Source organism: Mastigoproctus giganteus, chromosome 7 (genome assembly GCF_048544385.1).
Source record: "Mastigoproctus giganteus isolate SK-2022 chromosome 7, ASM4854438v1, whole genome shotgun sequence".
Taxonomy (NCBI): Eukaryota; Metazoa; Arthropoda; class Arachnida; order Uropygi; family Thelyphonidae; genus Mastigoproctus; species Mastigoproctus giganteus.
The window spans coordinates 41,332,268-41,351,853 of NC_143581.1; the positions used below are offsets into that span (position 1 = coordinate 41,332,268).

At 33.9% G+C, this 19,586-nt stretch overlaps 1 protein-coding gene across 2 annotated transcripts in view; it reads right to left on the reverse strand.

Annotated features, from left to right (window-relative positions):
* The window catches only part of vir (VIR_N domain-containing protein), a 346,195-nt gene that overhangs the window by 313,887 nt on the left and 12,722 nt on the right, over positions 1–19,586 (reverse strand). For both annotated transcript variants that reach the window (XM_090377624.1, XM_090377623.1), the window contains exons 4-5: positions 14,232–14,280; positions 10,647–10,782 (exon numbers count right to left, since the gene is read on the reverse strand). In XM_090377624.1, the coding sequence (XP_090233750.1) occupies positions 10,647–10,782; positions 14,232–14,280 (185 nt within the window). The remainder of the gene's footprint in view (positions 1–10,646; positions 10,783–14,231; positions 14,281–19,586) is intronic.

Below are 19,586 nucleotides of genomic sequence, written 5' to 3' on the forward strand. Positions count from 1 at the left end.
ACAGAGGCGCCTATACACATATGCATATAATATATGGAGACAGTGCATTACAGGTCAGGCATGTTTATTTTTTTTCTCTTAAATTAAATGATTTTTTTTTTTCCTTTTTTCTGTGAAAAGTTTTAATAGAAGTGAAAAGTAAATATAGTTATCTCCTTATCAAAAAATTACTAAGGTTATAATTTTACAGAACACTAAATAAAATTCTATAGTTTTATGTTCTCTAACAAAACCCACATTTGATATTTAGTACTCTTCTACAATACATTTAACTCTCTTTTCTTTATGTATGTATACATATCCCTTCACAAGCAAACACCATATACACATTGCATAAAAATACACACAAAGGTATACACAGACTGTCTAAAGCTAATAATACTGCATTAAGACTATATTAAATTTATGAATTGCTTCCCTCACATACAAATTGTTTGGAAAAAAAGAAACGATAATTGCCAGATTTCTAAAGGCCCCAATATAAAATTTCCTGAAAGTCTGTCTGCTGGGAGTCAAATTATTACATGCAGGCAGATCGATACACATAGAGAAGACAATAGTCACATATGCAAACAAGCCTCAGAGAGAGAGAGAGAAATAACACTGTTTACACATTATCTGTGGCTGGTTTATTTTAAACAACAAAACGATAAAACTTATAAATTTAAATATCCATTAGAATTACATAAGCGTGAATTTTTGTTTTCCTTCAGTATGGTATTTGCTTTCCATCTTTATCGTTATTTTTTAATTGGAAAATTTTAGTTTTAGCCATAAAAAAATCTTTACAGCACCATGTGTTTTTTTTTTTTTTTTTTGCCTGCTTCACTAGCCGATTTGGCAGCACATTAGAAAATATTTTTTTTAGATGTGAAGAGTACTGTTGTGTCTAATGATGTATTATGATCCTATTATACAATATAATACAAAATATTAATTTAAATTAAGAATAAAATTTTTGCTGTCCTTCTCTGCACCTGCTCCAACAGATCTATATCCTGCCTAAAATAAGGCCTCCACACCTGCATGCAATATTCAAAAATCAGTCTAACCATTGCCTTGTACAACGGGATAATCACCTCCTAGTACCTCTAGCAAAGTTTCTGTATATCACTGACAAAACCCCATAAACTGTCCTGGCAGCCCATCTGCACTGCTTAGAGAACTTCATATATGGTACTACTCTGAGAATAGTACCACACAGTTGGTATGTTAATCGTATGCAGTTACTTGCATTTGTCATGATACAGCTGAAACCCATTAAAACGTGATTCCACTTATAATGCGATGCAAGCATGGCTCCCATTTTTCATCAGTTGAAACAAATTTTTAGTCATTGAAGATCAACATTTTGGATTCCTTGTGGTAATGTTTTCAGTTTAATTGGTGATATTTTCAGTTTAACGTGAATCCGCGATACGCATTATACTTTGATTTCCTTAAGAACAATAATAAACAACATGTAACTTTACTGCAAAATGTTTGAACATATGCATTATTTTTTTTAAGAAAGTTCACTGGATGCATGTAAAATCACAGAAGTCATTTGCATACAAGGCACAATCCTTTTGTTGTTTCATGCTGGTAACAATATGTTAATGGCATGTAATGGAGTACATTATGTTTTAGTTTTTCTCCCGAATTTTCGACCATTTGTTAATTTCAAAACACGAACTTAACAGTCAATACAACCACAGGGAAAAGAAATTTTTGTGAGTACTGATTTGGTTTTGTGACAAAAGGTGTATGTTTATCATGTTTGTGTACATTTAACATCATGAATATTGGTTTTTTAAATATTTTATGGTACAGTGCAATAAAATAAAATGCATTAAATAAAAGATTGAAACAATGTAATTGTGCATTATTTCCATTATTATTCTTTGCGTGATTTTTCTTAGATATAGTACTGCAATCATCACACAAAAAAAAAAAAAGATGAGTAAAATTGATGGTATGTATGAAGTTTGAATGACAAAAAATGGCTCCAATTTTCTAACGCAATCCTGCTTATATCAACAATGCGATTCTTTGGACTCTGAGCATCATGTTATAAAAGGTTTCACCTGTATAATTTTATAAATTAAAAATACAGTATCTGAAAGGTTTCATTATTTTTTTTATTTTATAATCACCCTTTTTTGAACGGACTTCATAAATACTTATCATTGTGTGAAACTAATGAATGTAACGCAACCATTCTCTAAGTCATGAACAATTAATTCTCTTATTCAGACAATTTTAAAGGTATTCACTTGCTCTGGGCATCGTTCAATTATGATGCTCAAGTTAAATGTTAGTTTTAATATGTAATCATCTAACTTATTACATATTAAAGCTAAAACAAAAAATTGCCAACTGTCTCTTGTAATAACAAACCTATATTTGCAACACTAATTGTATTGCCTGAGCCAAAAACCTCATTCAAAAAAAAAAAAAAAAAAAAAATCAATGTTAAAGAATATGCTAAAAAAATCCTTTGTTAATAACTATCAAATAAGAAAAAAAAAACTTAGTCAGAAGCAGCAAACCATAACTACTTAGAATCAAACCCAAAACCTACATTGATGTGCAATCACAATCTAGGACACTTTATCAAAATGTAAATAAAATTGAAGTAATCAGAATATCCTTTTTGGTTATTAACACAAAGAAAACAATTAGTAATAGTGTGAAATACAGTTTTCGATACTTCAAATTTTTTGCAATAGTTTGCAAAATAATTTATATATGTATATAAAATTTGGTATGGAAGTATATTATGATGATACAATACTAATTAATTGGAAGAAAGGATCAGTGTGATTGTTCATCACTTAAGTGTTTGGCATTGAGGTGTTTCAATAATAAATTACTTAAAAATTACTTTAAAAAATTACTTAAATTACTAAATTTAAATTATTAAATTATTTAAATCACTAAATTTAAATTATTAAATTTATTTAAATTAATAAATTACTTAATAAACTACCCATATGATATTATAGCCATATGATATAACAGTATAGTCTCAATAATTAATTATCTCACAACAATACTGTTTCTGAATGTATAAGTAAAGCCTTGTCTTTTCTTAAATATGCAAGTTGGAAGTAAAGGAAGTTCACTGTCATCACCTGTACTTTCCAAGTGATTATCAGGTCTTGACAGTGAATTTAATTCCTTTCTTTTGTTATTTCATTGAAATGTCCAATTTTGTGTTACATTTTATTTAATAACTGCTTAACACATCTATCAATAGCACCTTTTTCAGAAAAACTGATTTTTTTTCCTTCTACCATGTAGGAAAGTGCAGCAGAAAGAGAAGAATTTGATATCAACATCAAATTGTTTGTGTGAAATTGTTGTCCATTTAGATGGTAACTGTTACTATGTCATTGCACAAAGAAATGTATATCTGTTTTGAACATCACTGTTTATTAATTACACTGGTGTGCACAATTTTTGCTAACTAATACTAAACATCACATAATAAGCGCTGATAGAATACATTTATTACACACTTATTTTTTAACTGAATTGCAATTGCTTTGTGTCCAGGATATAAAAGTAACAAACTATTAAATGAAAGGTTTTAAAATACGTATCATTTTATATGGAATAACCTTTGTTACAATAAACAAAATTATTTTTCGATGTGGTCCACTGTAAATCTATGGCATTTATCATCCAGAATTATTTTAAATGAAGAGTATGATCTTTCCACACTGATGGAAGTGACAGGGATAAACTTAAAAATGTGAGCTTTCAAAGTCTCTACTTGAAATGAAAGTTCCTGCTCATTTCCAATAACAAGGCCATCTAATTTTCTTACCATATGAAATCCAGAGTTCTTTTTTTAAAAGATTGTCAAATTTATTTATTATTTTCTCTCCTATGTCTCCAGGGACGGTTAAAAAGTCTAACTGAGATTTATCTACCTCTTCATTTGCACAGCTCAAAGAAAGTCCCCATATTTCAAGCTCGATAAGAGAATTAAGTAACCAAGCAAAATGAGTCCTGACAAAAAGCAAATGTTTGCCTAAGAAAGAATTTCCTTAGCAATGGCAACAGCTATAGGATCCAAAGTGTCCAAAGCATTGAAAACTTTTTTTTTATATAGATCAAAGTTTTTGGCATAAAAAATGCTGCATATAACCCTAATTGTCAAAATAGGAAGAGGAAGACCAAGTTGAATATTTCCATAGTTATGCATGCAGGGGGCTTTTAAAAAGATCATTTTTACATAAGAAATAACTTCATTAACTTTGTAAAATTGTCCCAAATTGATTCTGCAACCCATGGGATTAGGTCTGGAAAGAAAACGTAATCCAGAAGTCGCTTTTATAATATACAGAGCAACATAGGTGGAATAGAACCAGGGTATGTCTGCCAGGGTCAAAAGTTGATGATGTTGTAGAGCAGATATCATCTTTAATGGGTGATATTGTTGAACACGCTGGCACTAATAACATTAAGAGTAGATCTGCAGAGTTACTCAACAAGTACAGGTCAATGTTGAAAAAAACTTGCGAGTTAGAGTTAAATTTGAAAGTGTCTGCACTCCTACCCAGACACGATACGAGGAGTATATGATGTGAGCCTTGTCAATCAATTTGGCCCTGGAGATTGTACAAGGCTCAAGGGGTAGGATTTTTTTCAGTGTGGTCTGTGCTTGTTAACAGGAGAGATTGTTTCTACAGGGATTGGATACACTTAAATAGAAAGGGTGCAAGAATATTTGCTGATTCTTTTTTATTTTGTTATTTAGTTTTTTTTTTAGGAGCATTAAGCAACTAAGGCCATATTGCTCCGGGATATGCAGTGGTCCCTGACGTTTCCGCATCTTCCGTATTTGGTGGTGGAGACGGGCTCGAACCCCGGTCTAATCAAGAAGAATGTGCTACGCACTGCTGCTCCTTCTCACCTGGCTACAGAGGCACCTTTGCTGATTCTATCAAGGCATTGTTAGGTGGGTCGGAAAACTGCAAGCTTGGGGGGAGAAGATTCACAGACTAATAGATTAACAGTAGCCACAGGCAGAGGTGAAAGTGATTCTTGCACTGCTTCTATTGGAATGAGCAGCAGCCTGGAAAGCAAGGTACTGGGGATTTCGAGGGCTGCTAGGAGTCATCAAGGAACAAGTAAATACATGGGTTGTGTTAGGGTAACTAAGAGTAAGGACAGGTGCACCTATACTTGCATGTGCACCAATGTTAGGAGTATAGAAAACACATTTGATGAATATGAGGTGCAGGTGAAGGCATCAAAGGCTGATGCTGTTGGGATATCAGAGACATGGTGTCACATAGAGATAAGGAATACAGAATTGGAATTTGGGGAGTACAATGTGTACAGAAAGGATAGACAGGATAGGAAGGGAGGAGGGGTTATGCTGTTAGTTAAGAAACACATAAAATCTAAGGAATTGCATCTAGTTGACGGGTGGACAGTGCAGTATTGAGTCAGTTTGCCGTGACATAAGCACTGGGTTGTACTATGGTTGTTGTTGTTATTAGGAGCATTGGCAACTAAGGCCATATTGCTCCGGGGATATGCGGTGGTCATTCCCTGACCTTTCAGCATCCTCCGTATTTGGTGGTCATGGGCTTGAACCCCGGTCTAATCAAGAAGTATGTGCTACGCACTGCTGCTCCTGCCCACCTGGATATGGAGGCGCCTATATAAGCACTGGGAAAACCAAGCTGAGGTGGGAGTGTGTTATAGGCCTAATGACTGTTATGAGTATAATGAACAACTGTACAGAGAAATAGAGTGGATCAGTAAATCGTATTGTCTTATAATGGGGGATTTTAACTTCCCAGATATAGACTGGAACTTGTGACTTTGTCACTCACACACCAGCAAGATATTTGTGGATTTATTCAATGTTTTATACAGCAGCATGTGTGAGAGGCAACCAGAGGGAGTAATACTCTTGATCTGATCATCAGCAGTGATTCCTCATGCATTAAGAATCTGCAGATAAAGGAACCACTTGGTGGCAGTGATCACAGTGTACTGATGTGGGATTAACTTAAAGATATAACTACCACCAGGAATAAAGGGAAGGGTTTTTGCTTTCAAAAAGGTGACTACGGTGGTCTCAGAGATTTTTTATATTCTGTACAGTGGGACCAACTGATGATGTTACCAACAGCAAATTCTAAATGAGAAGCATTCAAGGAATTAATCTTGGAAGCTACTAGGCTTTTCATACCAATTAAGAAATACTGTTCAAGATTTAGGCCTATATGGATGTCAGATGACCAGCGAGACTCATGGCAGAGAATAAAATGCCTATGGTAGATATAAGATAGTCTGTAAGCAAGTCACAAAGGACGTTAGGCAAGCAAAGACAGATTACGAGAATTCTTTGGCAAAGGATGCAAAGAAACACAGCAAAGGCTTCTTTAATTATGTAAATTCTAGAAGGAAGGGAATGAATTAGGTAGGCCCACTTGACACAGATGGTTTGATTGTTGATGAACCTGCTGAGATAGCTGACAAACTGAATGAGTATTTTGCATCTACATTCACACATGAGGAATTGCAGAAGTTGATCAAACTGTTACAGAGAGCTAAATGATTTTGTAATAACTGAGAGCAAAGTGGGGAAGAAATTGTTGAAATTGAACATAAGAAAGGCACCTGGGGTCGATGGGATCTCTTCAGTTATATTAAAGGAGGCAAAGGAAGTAAGCAAACCCTTAGCCGTAATTATGAGAGCATCCCTGTACTCAAAGGAGGTCCCCATGGACTGGAGACATGAAAATATATCCCCATTATCTTATCTGGACAAAGTGGGGGAGAAATTGTTGAAATTGAACATAAGAAAGGCACCTGGGGTAGATGGGAATTATCCAGTTATATTAAAGAAAGCAGCAAAGGAAGAGTCCCCATGGACTGGAGATGTGCAAATGTGTCCCCAATTTACAAAGGGGAATCAAAGAGTGACATGAGTAATTACAGCCCTATTAGTTTAACTTCTATTCCAGGGAAATTAATGGAGGCACTGGTTAAGAAAGCAATGCAGGATCATCTAGACAAGACTGCAGTTATAGTTCAAACACAGCATGGGTTTGTTAAGGGGAAGTCTTGTCTGACTAATTCGATTGGATATTATGATGTGGTCACAAAGGACCTGGATGCAAAAAATAATTTTGATATCATATACAGTCAGTCCTCGTATAGCACGATAGTTGTGTTCCTAGAAACCCTCGTGCAATATAAACAACAGGCCCTATGGGGAAAATAGGGTTAGGTGCTGATCACCCAAGATTGAACACATATTTGTAACCAAAGCATTACCAAACACAATAAATTATCGTAATAAAATATTGCTAATGCTTTTGCTTCTATCGTAAGAAAACTTGTTTTTTGTTTGATTTTCTGTTGAAACAGATGACAGCCGTTCCATCTCTTCCAATTCTTTGTGTCTTGATCTAATGGATTTTAATTACACTTTGAGTTGTTCCTGCTATGAAAGTTGTTTTTATGCATCTTTCTAATTCTCGGCGTTGCCTCATTTAGGCCTGTAGCACGTGCAATATCACATGGTCTTTCATTTCGCTCAAAGCATTTTACAATTTCATATTTTTTCTCTATCAAAATCTATGTGATTTTGGTCATAAACCATAGTACGAGGCCACTACAAATTTTCCCAGGTAAGAATTTTTGACCCAGTCCGCCTCCGATATTGCTTTTCTTTTTCTCTCTGAATCTGTAGTGTCTTCACCAGGACACTTCCTTTTCACACCTTTTAAGTATTTCACTCATTTTTAGGAAATAAAGCACAATTACAAAATGAGGAGGCATGCTTGATACACATAAACAAAGCTGTGCGCATGTAGCAACTGAATAAACAACACCGTAAAGGCAGAGATACACTATTAACACCTCACATTTTACTAAAGCACGTTTCTGGGGGGTTACTACCATAAAACAATAAAAACAATTTCCAGTTGCGTTTCTGCTAGTGGAATCTGTTATAAACTGGTAGTAAACTCGATCTAATTGCATTTGCAATAATACCGATAGCTGGAATTGTGTGGGTTTTTACCTTATTATGGTGAAATGTGTTTCCCCTTCACTGATATAAAAAAACATAAATACATTTTCAGAATCTTCTCTTCATTCCTATCGTGTTGCATTCAGTTGGGGTGATTCCGCGTTCAACTGCCATTTCTTGTAAACACAAAGCCGAATCGTGCATAAGCGAATTCGGTTCATGTTGTATACGATATTGTTCCCCTATTTATAAATCATGTATGATCGGATTTGTGTAGTGTAAACACGTGTTATACGAGGACTGACTGTACTTGGATTTTAGGAAAGCTTTTTATTGTGGCATATGGAAGACTACTATACAAATTGAAGCAGTATGGCATTAAGGGTAAGCTGCTACAATGGATAAAAGGATGGTTGAGTGGGAGAAGACAAAGAGTGGTAATCAATGGACACTGCTCTTCGTGGACTAATGCTATTAGTGGAGTCCCACAGGGTTCGGTGTTGGGCTCGTTGTTTTCTGTATTTATCAATGATATTGATGAAGGTATATCAGGGTTAATGTCTAAGTTTGCAAACGATATGAAGGTTGGTAAGGTTGTTAATGACAGTAATGATAGCACACTATTGCAACAGGATCTGGAAAAGTTGAGCAGATGGGTTGAGAGGTGGCAACTGAAGTTTAATATTGACAAATGTAAAGTACTGCATATGGGTAGCAGTAACCCTGGCATAACATGTCAACTGGGTGGTACTATACTCAGGGTAGTGGAGAATGAAAAGGACCTATGGGTAATTGTGCAATCAGATATGAAGAAGTTTTCTGAGCAACGCAGACAGGCTGCAAGAGTAGCTTATGGTGTCTTGTCAATGATATACAGGAATTTTGCTAGCAAGGATAAGGAGGTGGTTGTCCCCTTGTATAAGGCAATAGTCAGGCCTCACCTTGAGTACTGTGTCTCCAGACATACATGTCTGGAGGCCTCATTTTAAGAAAGATGTAGAGCTGCTGGAATGAGCACAGAGAAAGGCAACGTGATTGGTGAGTGAAACAAAGGGTTGCTGTTACCATGATATGCTTAAATTCTGCGAATTGCAGATTCTGGAAACTAGGCACCTGCGAGGTGATCTAATTGACGTGTTTAAGGCCCTGAATGGTTTTAGCAAGCTCAATGCTGATGGGATTCTTTCTCTTGCTCAGATTACCCACCTGAGGGGACATAAATTCAAATTGAGGAAAGACGATTGTAGAATAGATGTTCGGAAATTTGCCTTTAGTCAGCAGGTGGTTGATAGTTGGAACAAACTTCCATCAGTTGTAGTGAAGGTCAACAATTTAAATAAGTTCAAGGTAGAACTAGACAAACATTTGGAGTGAATGGATGGATGAAATGGGAAGTTTTTTTTTTTTTTTTTTGGCTGATGCTATATAAGCTTGCTTTCTTGCATAATGTGTGTCTACTAATGTTAATGCTAAATGCCGACATCATTAACATAAATGCAGGCTTTATCATTATGGGTCAATTCTCAGTCTGGCCATAATAACTTGAATGGATCACTCACAAATCTTTCAAATGTGGACTAACTGAAATTTTTCCGCAGTCTGCTATTCATTGTTTGGTGATGAACGGTTTTGTTTGTAGCAGATCATTTCAAAATTTCCTCAGATAAATGAATCTAAACTCCACACTGTATTTTTGACAAATCACATATCAGAAAGCTGCTGCAAGATTCTGTAACTCCTGTGTCTCAAAAATAAGTGAAGACTTGGTTAGCATTCAAAAGTATTTTAAAAAACAATTTTGAACATTTATAAATCAAAGGACTATGAAAAACATTATCAACAACATGCTTACTAGTTCCAAAAAAAAAAAAAAAAAAAAAAAAACCATTCCAACATGACTGTAATTCATTTTCGACACAGTTATCAAGAAAACTTTCCACAAAACCTTTGTGCAGCGAGTGAAGAGCAGCATGAAAGTATTTCAGACTAAGTCTTATTTGATAATTATAAAATCAATTAAATTGAAATTAGAATTTTTAGGACTTTTGACTCATTATTATGATTACAATTATTTATTATATTCTACTAGATGATTATACTAATGAGTGTTACATTCTAGCAGATGATTATAAGAATGAGTGTTACAGTCTAGCAGATGATCATAAGAATGAGTGTTACATTCTAGTAATACAAATCTCATTTCTCTGTAGCAATGACAGTTTTGAATAAATTGGTCAGCTAGTGTAATATCAAGTGAAGTTGCTATTATGTCACATTTCTAAACACATGACCTGCTACCTTAATTTATAATATAGTAAAATACCTAACTCAAATGAGGTAATGAAACAATTTACAAAGACTACATTATAATACAGTATGACCTATAACTTCAACCAAAACATTAATTCACTACACAGAAAATATTATTCACTCTTTCCAATCCTATTATATAATCCTACTTTTTTTTTTTTTTTTTTTTTTAATTCTGATTTCACTGAATGGTCTGTTTACTGCAATCTTAGTTGCATAGACTCTAATTATAATCATAATGACTGTATGATCCCTACTCTGTTTATAAATGCAATCTCATATTATCAACTAAGTTTTATAATTAACTATTAATTAAAATAACACACTGCTTCAATTTAATTTATACCAATTGCCCGATGTTGCTGTGGAGGAGGAGGTGGGGGCGGTGAAGAACGATCTTTGACAACTTTAGTCAATACTCCATAAACAGCTAAAGTGACAGTACTGTACCAACCACGTAACACCAAGCCATCAGTGGGAATCTGAAGAAAAATTCATAATGAAAATTAAAATATTCTTGGGTTTCTGAAATTAGCTACTACAGCAATAAATTATTGATGTTATGTTAAAAGAATATAATTAAAAATTTTGAAAATGATGAATTGGCATTTACAAATAACTGCATCTGCTGATGAATGATTTCATTATAAACTTTAACATAGTTTTTGTAATAGTTTTTCTAAATACAGGGTGTTTCAAAAGTGATGGTCAATAATTTAAAGGTGAACTGTACAGATTACAATATGCAAAAAAGCCTAGTAAACATGGGTCCTTAAGTGAATCATTTTCAAGATATTGCACATTTCTAGTTGGGATCCGCCACTGACAAGGTGAACTGTACAGAGTTTGGATCCACAAATGACTTGTTTGTTTAGGTTAGGTTATGCTCATTCTCTCCCTTTCCCCCTCTATCAATGCTCTGAGACGTAGCAAGCATACTAATACTTGTCAAAGGATAGTCAACATGGTAAGATGTTACAGCAATGAAGAGTATGCGGACATGCACTTCATGTATAGCAAAGCCAATGGCAGTGCACTCGAGGCTGCACGTTTGTACCAAGAAGCATTTCCCCGCCGAAAGCAGCCCAACAGGTGCACATTCATCAGGGTACATCAATGCCTTAGAGAACATGGAGTACGAGCAGGTAGGCCCAGAAGCATAACACCTGATGTAGAGGAAAGGGTGTTAGAAAGAATAAAACAAAATTCAGGAATTTCGACAAGTAAAGTTGCTCTGCAAGAGCATGTACTGAGTCATAGCAGTGCGTGGCGAATTTTACATTGCCAATTACTGTACCCCTACCATATCTAGCATGTACAAGGTATCAGCAATACAGACTACCCTCCCAGCGTGAACTTCTGCCAGTGGATGCAACAACAGTGTGTCTTGAAACCCCAATTTTTAAACAACATTTTGTTCACTGACGAAGCTGAGTTTACTCGTGATGGTATTTTTAATTTTCATAATTCATGTTTGGTCCGACAAAAATCCTAATGCAATTCACAAGTCACAACATTGGCAACATTTCTTACGGTCTCTTAGGATTACTAAGAGACCGTCCACACTTTCTGCCAAACAGAATAACGGGAGAGTTGTACTTTCAGTTCCTGCAGAATGTTCTTCCAGACCTTCTTGATGATGATAATGTTCCACTTCAGCAACGCCAGAACATGTGGTTTATGCATGATGGTGAACCGGCACATTTTGCTCAAGTTGTGACTCGGTATCTAACTAGAAGGTATGATCAACGGTGGGTGGGTAGGTAGAGGTGGGCCTGTAATGTGACTTCCCAAATCACCAGACTTAAATCCTATGGATTTTTGTATCTGGGGTCATGTAAAAAGCTTGGTGTACACTTCTGACATTAACACAGTTGAGGAATTGCAGCGTCGGGTTGAAGGAGCCTTTCAGCAAATTAGAAATGACCCAGGAATGCCTGAGAAGATTCACAACTCAATGCAGAGAAGACTACAAAGCTGTGTATGGATGCAAGGACAGCATTTTGAGCACCTTTTGTAACATCCTGTAACGTGTAACATCTGTAAAATCCTGTGGTGTTAAAACCAAAAATTAAAAATGTATTATCTTATGTTTAATAAAACCACCCTTAGCAAAGGATTCACAGCATTTTGCTAAACTAGTGCTCCCATAGTCAGTGGCAGATTTTAGGAGAAAATGTGCATTATCTCGAAAAAGGTTCAATTGCGGCCCAATGTTCACTGGGGCTTTTTTGCTTATTTTAGTTTGTACTTTTCACCTTTAAATTGTTGACCATCATTTTTGAAACACCCTGTATATAAGATGGATATTACTGGGCAAAGAGGATGCAGGTAAAATGAAATCTCATGGCAGAAATGGCACAGCATTTTGGGTATAGGCAGGCACTCTTATCTTGTATTACTGGTCAATGGTTATTTAAGTGACACATAGTTGCACTATTTATTTCTGATTTTCCTACTGTTTGTTTCCTGATGATAATCAATATTCAAAAAGGAAGTACTACTTGTCTTACACAATCAATATATTCCTCAAGCTCACTGAAAATAAGGAGAAAACACACATCTCAGAAACTATTTTCCTATGTCATGGTTGTTGGAGACTACATCACAAAGGCAACTTAGAGCCCATAAAATACCAAACACAGGTTTGAAGTAACAAATATTGTCAAAAGTAAGGTGTAAGATTATGTGGTTTAGCATTAAATACTGTTAAAGCACACAAAAAAAAACCCAACAATGCATCTACATCAAATCTGTTGTTCAAGATCAGGTCTAAGGTAGGAATGGTTTTGGCTGTATGCTTTAACAAGAATTTAAATTGCATTGCTCTGTTAAGAAAATGACAATGTATATATATAATGATCTGTATTCTTGCAAGAGTGACTTCTTATTTTCGATTTGAGTGGAAGCTGGATGGTCAAGACCGAAAGTGTGGTTAAATCTGAAGGAGTTTGTTGCCTTCTTGATTTTGCTAGATGTTCTGCCAGTGATTCATACTTTGCATCCACATTTTGTATCACTTGACCTTTTCCTTGACAGACATTTAAAACTAATGTAAACATCCTTCACTCAACTAAGTGAACTCCTTGTTGCATTTCAAGAAACATGCTAAAAAGAGTGAATTTGGTGTGTTAGGTACTACCACTGCCACCTGGCCACATTCAAATTCACTGAGTTAATTTTCAAGTGGCATGTCAATCACTACTTCTGCTGCTTAATCTATTCATCATAACATACAGAGATCTATGGTTCTAGATTTGTTAATGGTATTATGCTACAATTGCAGAAATGTAAATATTTTTGCGATAATAATGCTAATCAGGACTGTTGTGAAGTGTGTGTGTGTGTGCGCGCGCGCATATATATGCAAACTTAAATACACACACACACACACACACACTCTTTAATATACATGACCAAACATTCCTTTATATAACAAATAACAAAATAAAAATAAATTATTATATCTCATTAATGTAGAGATTTTTTTTTTTTATTCCAAAAAATCCATGGAAAAATGCATTATAGAGGGCCCACTGATGTCAGCTAACTCACTTCTGAATGGATTAATTTATACCTTTGTGCTACTGTTCTGCTCTCCATATCTGCATAATAAACATGTGCATAAAATGTGCTTATTTGCTAGTGTTTCAATAATTTTAGTAAAGATTTATGGCTTAAAGTTTGAAACTTTTGGTGACAATTTTATGATTTGTTCATTATAATTCTGCATTAATTTCTTAATATAACCAAATGATACATACACAGAAAAAAATAATTAATCCTTCCAAGTAAATTCTTATAAAAATTACAACTATAATAATCTTTTCATAACCATTCATTAGAAACTTGAAGTGTATGACCAAATTTGACCTCTTAAATCAAGGATAAATTTTTTTTCTTCATTAATCAAGAATAAAAAAAAAATTACCTTGCTATGAACAAGGAACTGTATGTCCACATTCTGCTTGTAGTCAAGGCTTAAAAAATGAAAAAAATTACAGAATATTGAAAATATACTTCTTAATTGAAAATAGAAATGCTAAAAATATTCAAATATGTTAATAAATTTACAAGTTTAGCTTATTTTACATTACTAATCATAAAAATGGTTGTGACTATGATTGCCACATGAGTTCTTAAAACTATTTAATTTATGGCTAACATTTTGAAGTTTCACTAGGGGGTAAATAACTATAAAATGGTACTGACAAAACACACCCAAAACCAATAATGAATACTAATTTGTGTAAAAAAAGTTACTGGTGATATTTAAAAACTATTAAAACCAATTAAACCAATTTCCCAAAATATGCACACTTTGCATACTAAGTTAAAAACATTGTATTTACAGAAAATTCCTTAAGTCACATAATAAATAAATAACTGAATGAACCAGCAAAACTTACAAAATTCAAGACTCACCACTTAATCTGTGTTTGATGAGTGTAAAGAATTAACCCTTTCATAAGTATTCATCATATATAAAAGTGCACGGGCACACGCACGCACACGGGTGTGCCAAAAAGTTCTGAGAACAGGATATATAAAATGTATTAATAAACTATGGAATAGGTTATTTTGATAACTTAATGTCTTTTAAAATAATATTTAAAAAAATGTCATCAGTCTCTCTTTCAGTTTTTAAAATTTAATTTTTTTTTATTTTTAGGAGAAAGATGAATGATCAGCAATAAAGCATCATTCAGTAAACGAATTTTTTAACAAAGAGAGCAGAAAAGCTATAGAAATCCATGAAAGAATGACTAGAGCAGTGGTTTTCAACCTGTTTTTAATAACAGCACCCCTAAGTAATTTATTTTATTTTGCGGCACCCCTACTCAATTTTCTGCTTGTTTGATCCTATTCTCTCTCTGTATATATCCGTATATATAATATTAAAAAATATGTTATATGATATTTATTACAATAATATAATTATAAAAATTACATTTCATAATACAAATTATATATATACAGTATATAATTTTATTCTTTATATGGAAGTACTAAGTAAACGTCAATTATAGATCACCACAAAATTAAAAAGATACTGTACACCATTTTATAATGAAATAAACTTTTTTTGAAAACGAAACACACAAGGCATAATCCTTATGGGTTTTGGTAATTAACTATATAATATCGGTGTAGATACACCATAGTTAACCCATAAATTTGAACTAGGTAAGTAGTGTAAAAGGCATCGTTTTAATTGTATCTCATATTGTGGGTGCCTTCACAACGAGATAGCTGGTATTGCACTACTTCAAATAAATAATGCTTCTCTAGTAGAGAGAAGACTACTGTTATTTATTTTCAGAGGATACCACCACCCAGATGATCGTTTCGAAGCTATTGGGCTTCATCATCAGTGGGCAGGCAGGTACCCTGGTAATGCAACAAGCCAGGTAATAATGTATTTGAAAACGAAATGCACAAGGCATAATCCTTATGGGTTTTGGTAATTAACTATATAATATCGGTGTAGATACACCATAGTTAACCCATAAATTTGAACTACATAACTGTGATGGCTTGTCGCATTACCAGGGTACCTGCCCGCCCACTGATGATGAAGCCCAATAGCTTCGAAACGATCGTCTGGGTGGTGGTATCCTCTGAAAATAAATAACAGTAGTCTTCTCTACTAGAGAAGCATTACTTATTTGAAGTAGTGCAATACCAGCTATTTCATTGTGAAGGCACCCACAATATGAGATACAATTAAAACGATGCCTTTTACACTACTTATGTAGTTCAAATTTATGGGTTTACTATGGTGTACCTACACCGATATTATATATAATGAAATAAACATATAAATTAAAAAATAATACTAAGTTTAAGTAACTTAAACCCAAATTACGTGGCACCCCTGGAATGTTGTTGTGGCACCCTAAGGTGCCACAGCACCCCGGTTGAAAACCACTGGACTAGAGTATTTGGGGATGTATTATCCAGATATGCTACTGTTGCAAGAGGGTTAGCAGATTTTAAAGGAGGATAGGAGTCAGGTGAGGAAGATCAAAGGCCTGGTTGGCCATCTGAAGCAATCAATTCTGAAACAATTGCCATCACTGAAGAAAACATTTTAGAAAAACAGAAGAATTATAGTATCTGAATTTGAAAAAGTACTAACATTTCCCATGGAAGCTTTTAACAATAATAATGATTATTTGGGAAAGTCCAAAGTTTGTGCAAAATGAGTTCCCAGAAACCTTTCCATTCATGACAAACATCAGAATCAAAAGAGAATTTAAAATTAATTCTTACTAATCCAGATAGATTTTTATCCAGTTTGGCAACTGGTGATGAAACTTGGCTAAATTTTTATGATCCTGAACCAAATTAAAAAAGCAAGTACAAGGGATCTCCAATCCCAAAAAAAATTTCAAACCAAACCAAACCATCAGCTGGAAAAGTGTTGACCTCAATTTTCTGAGATGCAAAAGGATTGATCTTAATTGATTACCTTGTACCTCAAACCACAATAAAAGGGAAATACTGTGTCAACTTTATCCCAAGGTTAAAAGCTGTAATTTGGGAAAAAAGACAAGGAAAGTTGGGTTAATGGATTTTGCAGAGAATAAAATTCATAAATGTGGATTTGAACAATTAAACCACCCACCATACAGCCTATATCTGGCTCTAAGTGACTATTTTTTGTTCACAAACCTCAAGTCTCAACTTCATGGGTGATTTTAAAGATGACAAAGCTAAAAGTAGCTGTTGAAACCTGGTTTGATGACCAACCTAAAGAATTCTTTTTGAAGGATTAAACTCTTTGAAGATCAAATAAAATAAGTGTATTGAACTTAGAGATGAATACACTGAAAATAAAAAAAACATAGAATTTTGTCCCTATGCCTTTTATACTCCATTCTCAACTTTTTGACCACATGTTGTATAAATATGATGTTCGTGTGTGGGGTTCCTGAACAAATATACACACTTTGCAAGTTGTTTCGAATAATGTATTCATTTACAAAAAAACTGTGTTTTATTTATATTTCCAAATGATTGTAGACAGTTTAAAATAGATGAAAATCCAAATACAGCTCTAAATATCAAAATAAAAGCTTAAACATGTTAGCTTCAATTGTCCAGTTCAGGTTTATAAAAACTGAACTGAATAAATTCTCTGGATTTCTAATCTAGAAGTCTATGAAACTGAATAAAGTGCTATATATATAAAAGGTAGAAGATATTAACTGCATCAAAAAATGCAAAATTAATTTTACTTAGCACAGTTTTTTTGTTTTTTGCCATTTTTCATGATTTTTTTTTTCAAGATTTTTTCACTTTTTTTTATTCCAATTTGATATTTGTCAATAATTTCACTCTCACATAGATAATCAAGTCAAAATAGGAAAAAATTAATATTTAAAAGCATTTATGTGCAAAGTTTCATTCACTTCATTTTTATCTTGTGTTCATTTTTATAGAACAAATTCCACAAAAGAAACTCACTCCACAGAGCCAGCAACCATTGGAAACTCACTGCCATAGCCAACCCATGTTCAAAAAAAATCACTGTTGTGAGCCCATATGCATTCTAGGAATTGACCACCACAGGCCCACATTCCAGGAATTCAGATGTGAAAATGATCAAAATAAAGTATGAAAATTAATCAATCGGCTTATTTCATCAACCATTATAGAAAGAAACTGACCATCATAGACCCACATGCTTTGCAGGAATTCACATGTGAAAGGTCTAAAATAAAGGATTAAAATCAATCAAATTAATTACCTATTCCATCAACCATTACGGAATAATAATCCAATGTAGTCACAGTGCTGAATAACACAGGATGAATTAAAATTATTATGCTGTATGTTGTCAGAATAGTACATGAGCAACAAGTGAAAATAAAAACATGCCCTGATACAGTGATTGTTTTGGTCCTTTAACAACTGCTTGACTGCATGAACATCATCATTTTTCGTTCCAAAGTGTTTCCCTTTCAAAAATCTTTTTTTCAGTGGAGATGTAATCCAAAGAAGACATATATCTAGGGGAATAGAAGTGAATAAATTTTCATAATCTAAATCACTGTATCCATGGTTAGCCCAGCACTATGACCAAGAATGTTACCATGCAAAAAGATCCCTCTGGAAAGTACCAGATTATGATTGTCCTTTAATTGCTGATGAAAGTTCAGTAGCAAAGAAGAATATTCACCCACAAGGGATTCTTCTGAAAGTAATCAAAAAAATTTCATACTGGGAAATTTTCAACTGGGAAAATTTCACAGGAATTGCCTTTATACAATTCACCCTCTCCCTTCTATTCTGCATTCAATCTTTCAATCTTTCAAATTTTCATTAAAATTTTTCCAATATTCTATATTCTATGCTTTCCATCAGATGCTGCACTTCAAAACTTCACATCTGCATTTTTCTTTTTCATAACATTCTAGCAACTTCATAAACTATATGCATTTCTTTAGGATTTAACAAGCAATATTTAACAGACAATCAGATTTAAAACAACACACCTTCCCCCAAAAGCTCATTAAATCAATTTTTCACTATGTTGTGTTTATTTTATTTTTAAATAACAAAATACATGGCAGACCTGAAACTTTTCGAATACTACTTATATATATTAGAAAGACACAGTATATTCCAGGCTTCATCAACAATGTGGCTAAGTTCTCAGAAGACAGTTGGATCTCAAAATATTTATTTTTTTTAATGAAAGTTCCAAACACAAAGGTATCAGAACCTAAAGTATTTAGTACCATATATGGGTTGAAGGCTGAGAAAACAGAAGATACTCGCTTCATAAGATTTGAATTTTTGTAGATTGTAATTTTCAGGAAATACACATAAAAGAAGGTTGTTTCAGAAAACAGAAGCAGAAGGGATAAATGAGGAAGATAAAAAGTTAGTTCTGTGAGTTTGGAGCTGGACAGTGAATAGATACCGACTGGTTGTGGTATGTGTGTAGACTGGTTTAGAAGAGAGTGGAGGAATTACAGATACCAGTTCAAAATAACATTGCCCATGGAAATATCTATAGAAAAGACATGTAGTAGAGATTGAACATCTATGAGACACAGAGTGAAGAGACTTCATAACAGATGGGTAATTAAGAATGGAGTCCAGAAGCTTGAAAGAAGTTTTAGAGTCAAAATGCCAGAGGTAGGAACAATTCCATTGTAAGGCAATTTGAGATTAATACAGAGTACATAGATATTTAGAAGAAAAATAACACCAAGAGCAAAAAATGAAACCCAGTGTTGATTTTTTTTAATGCAGAGGTAGCAATATTCGT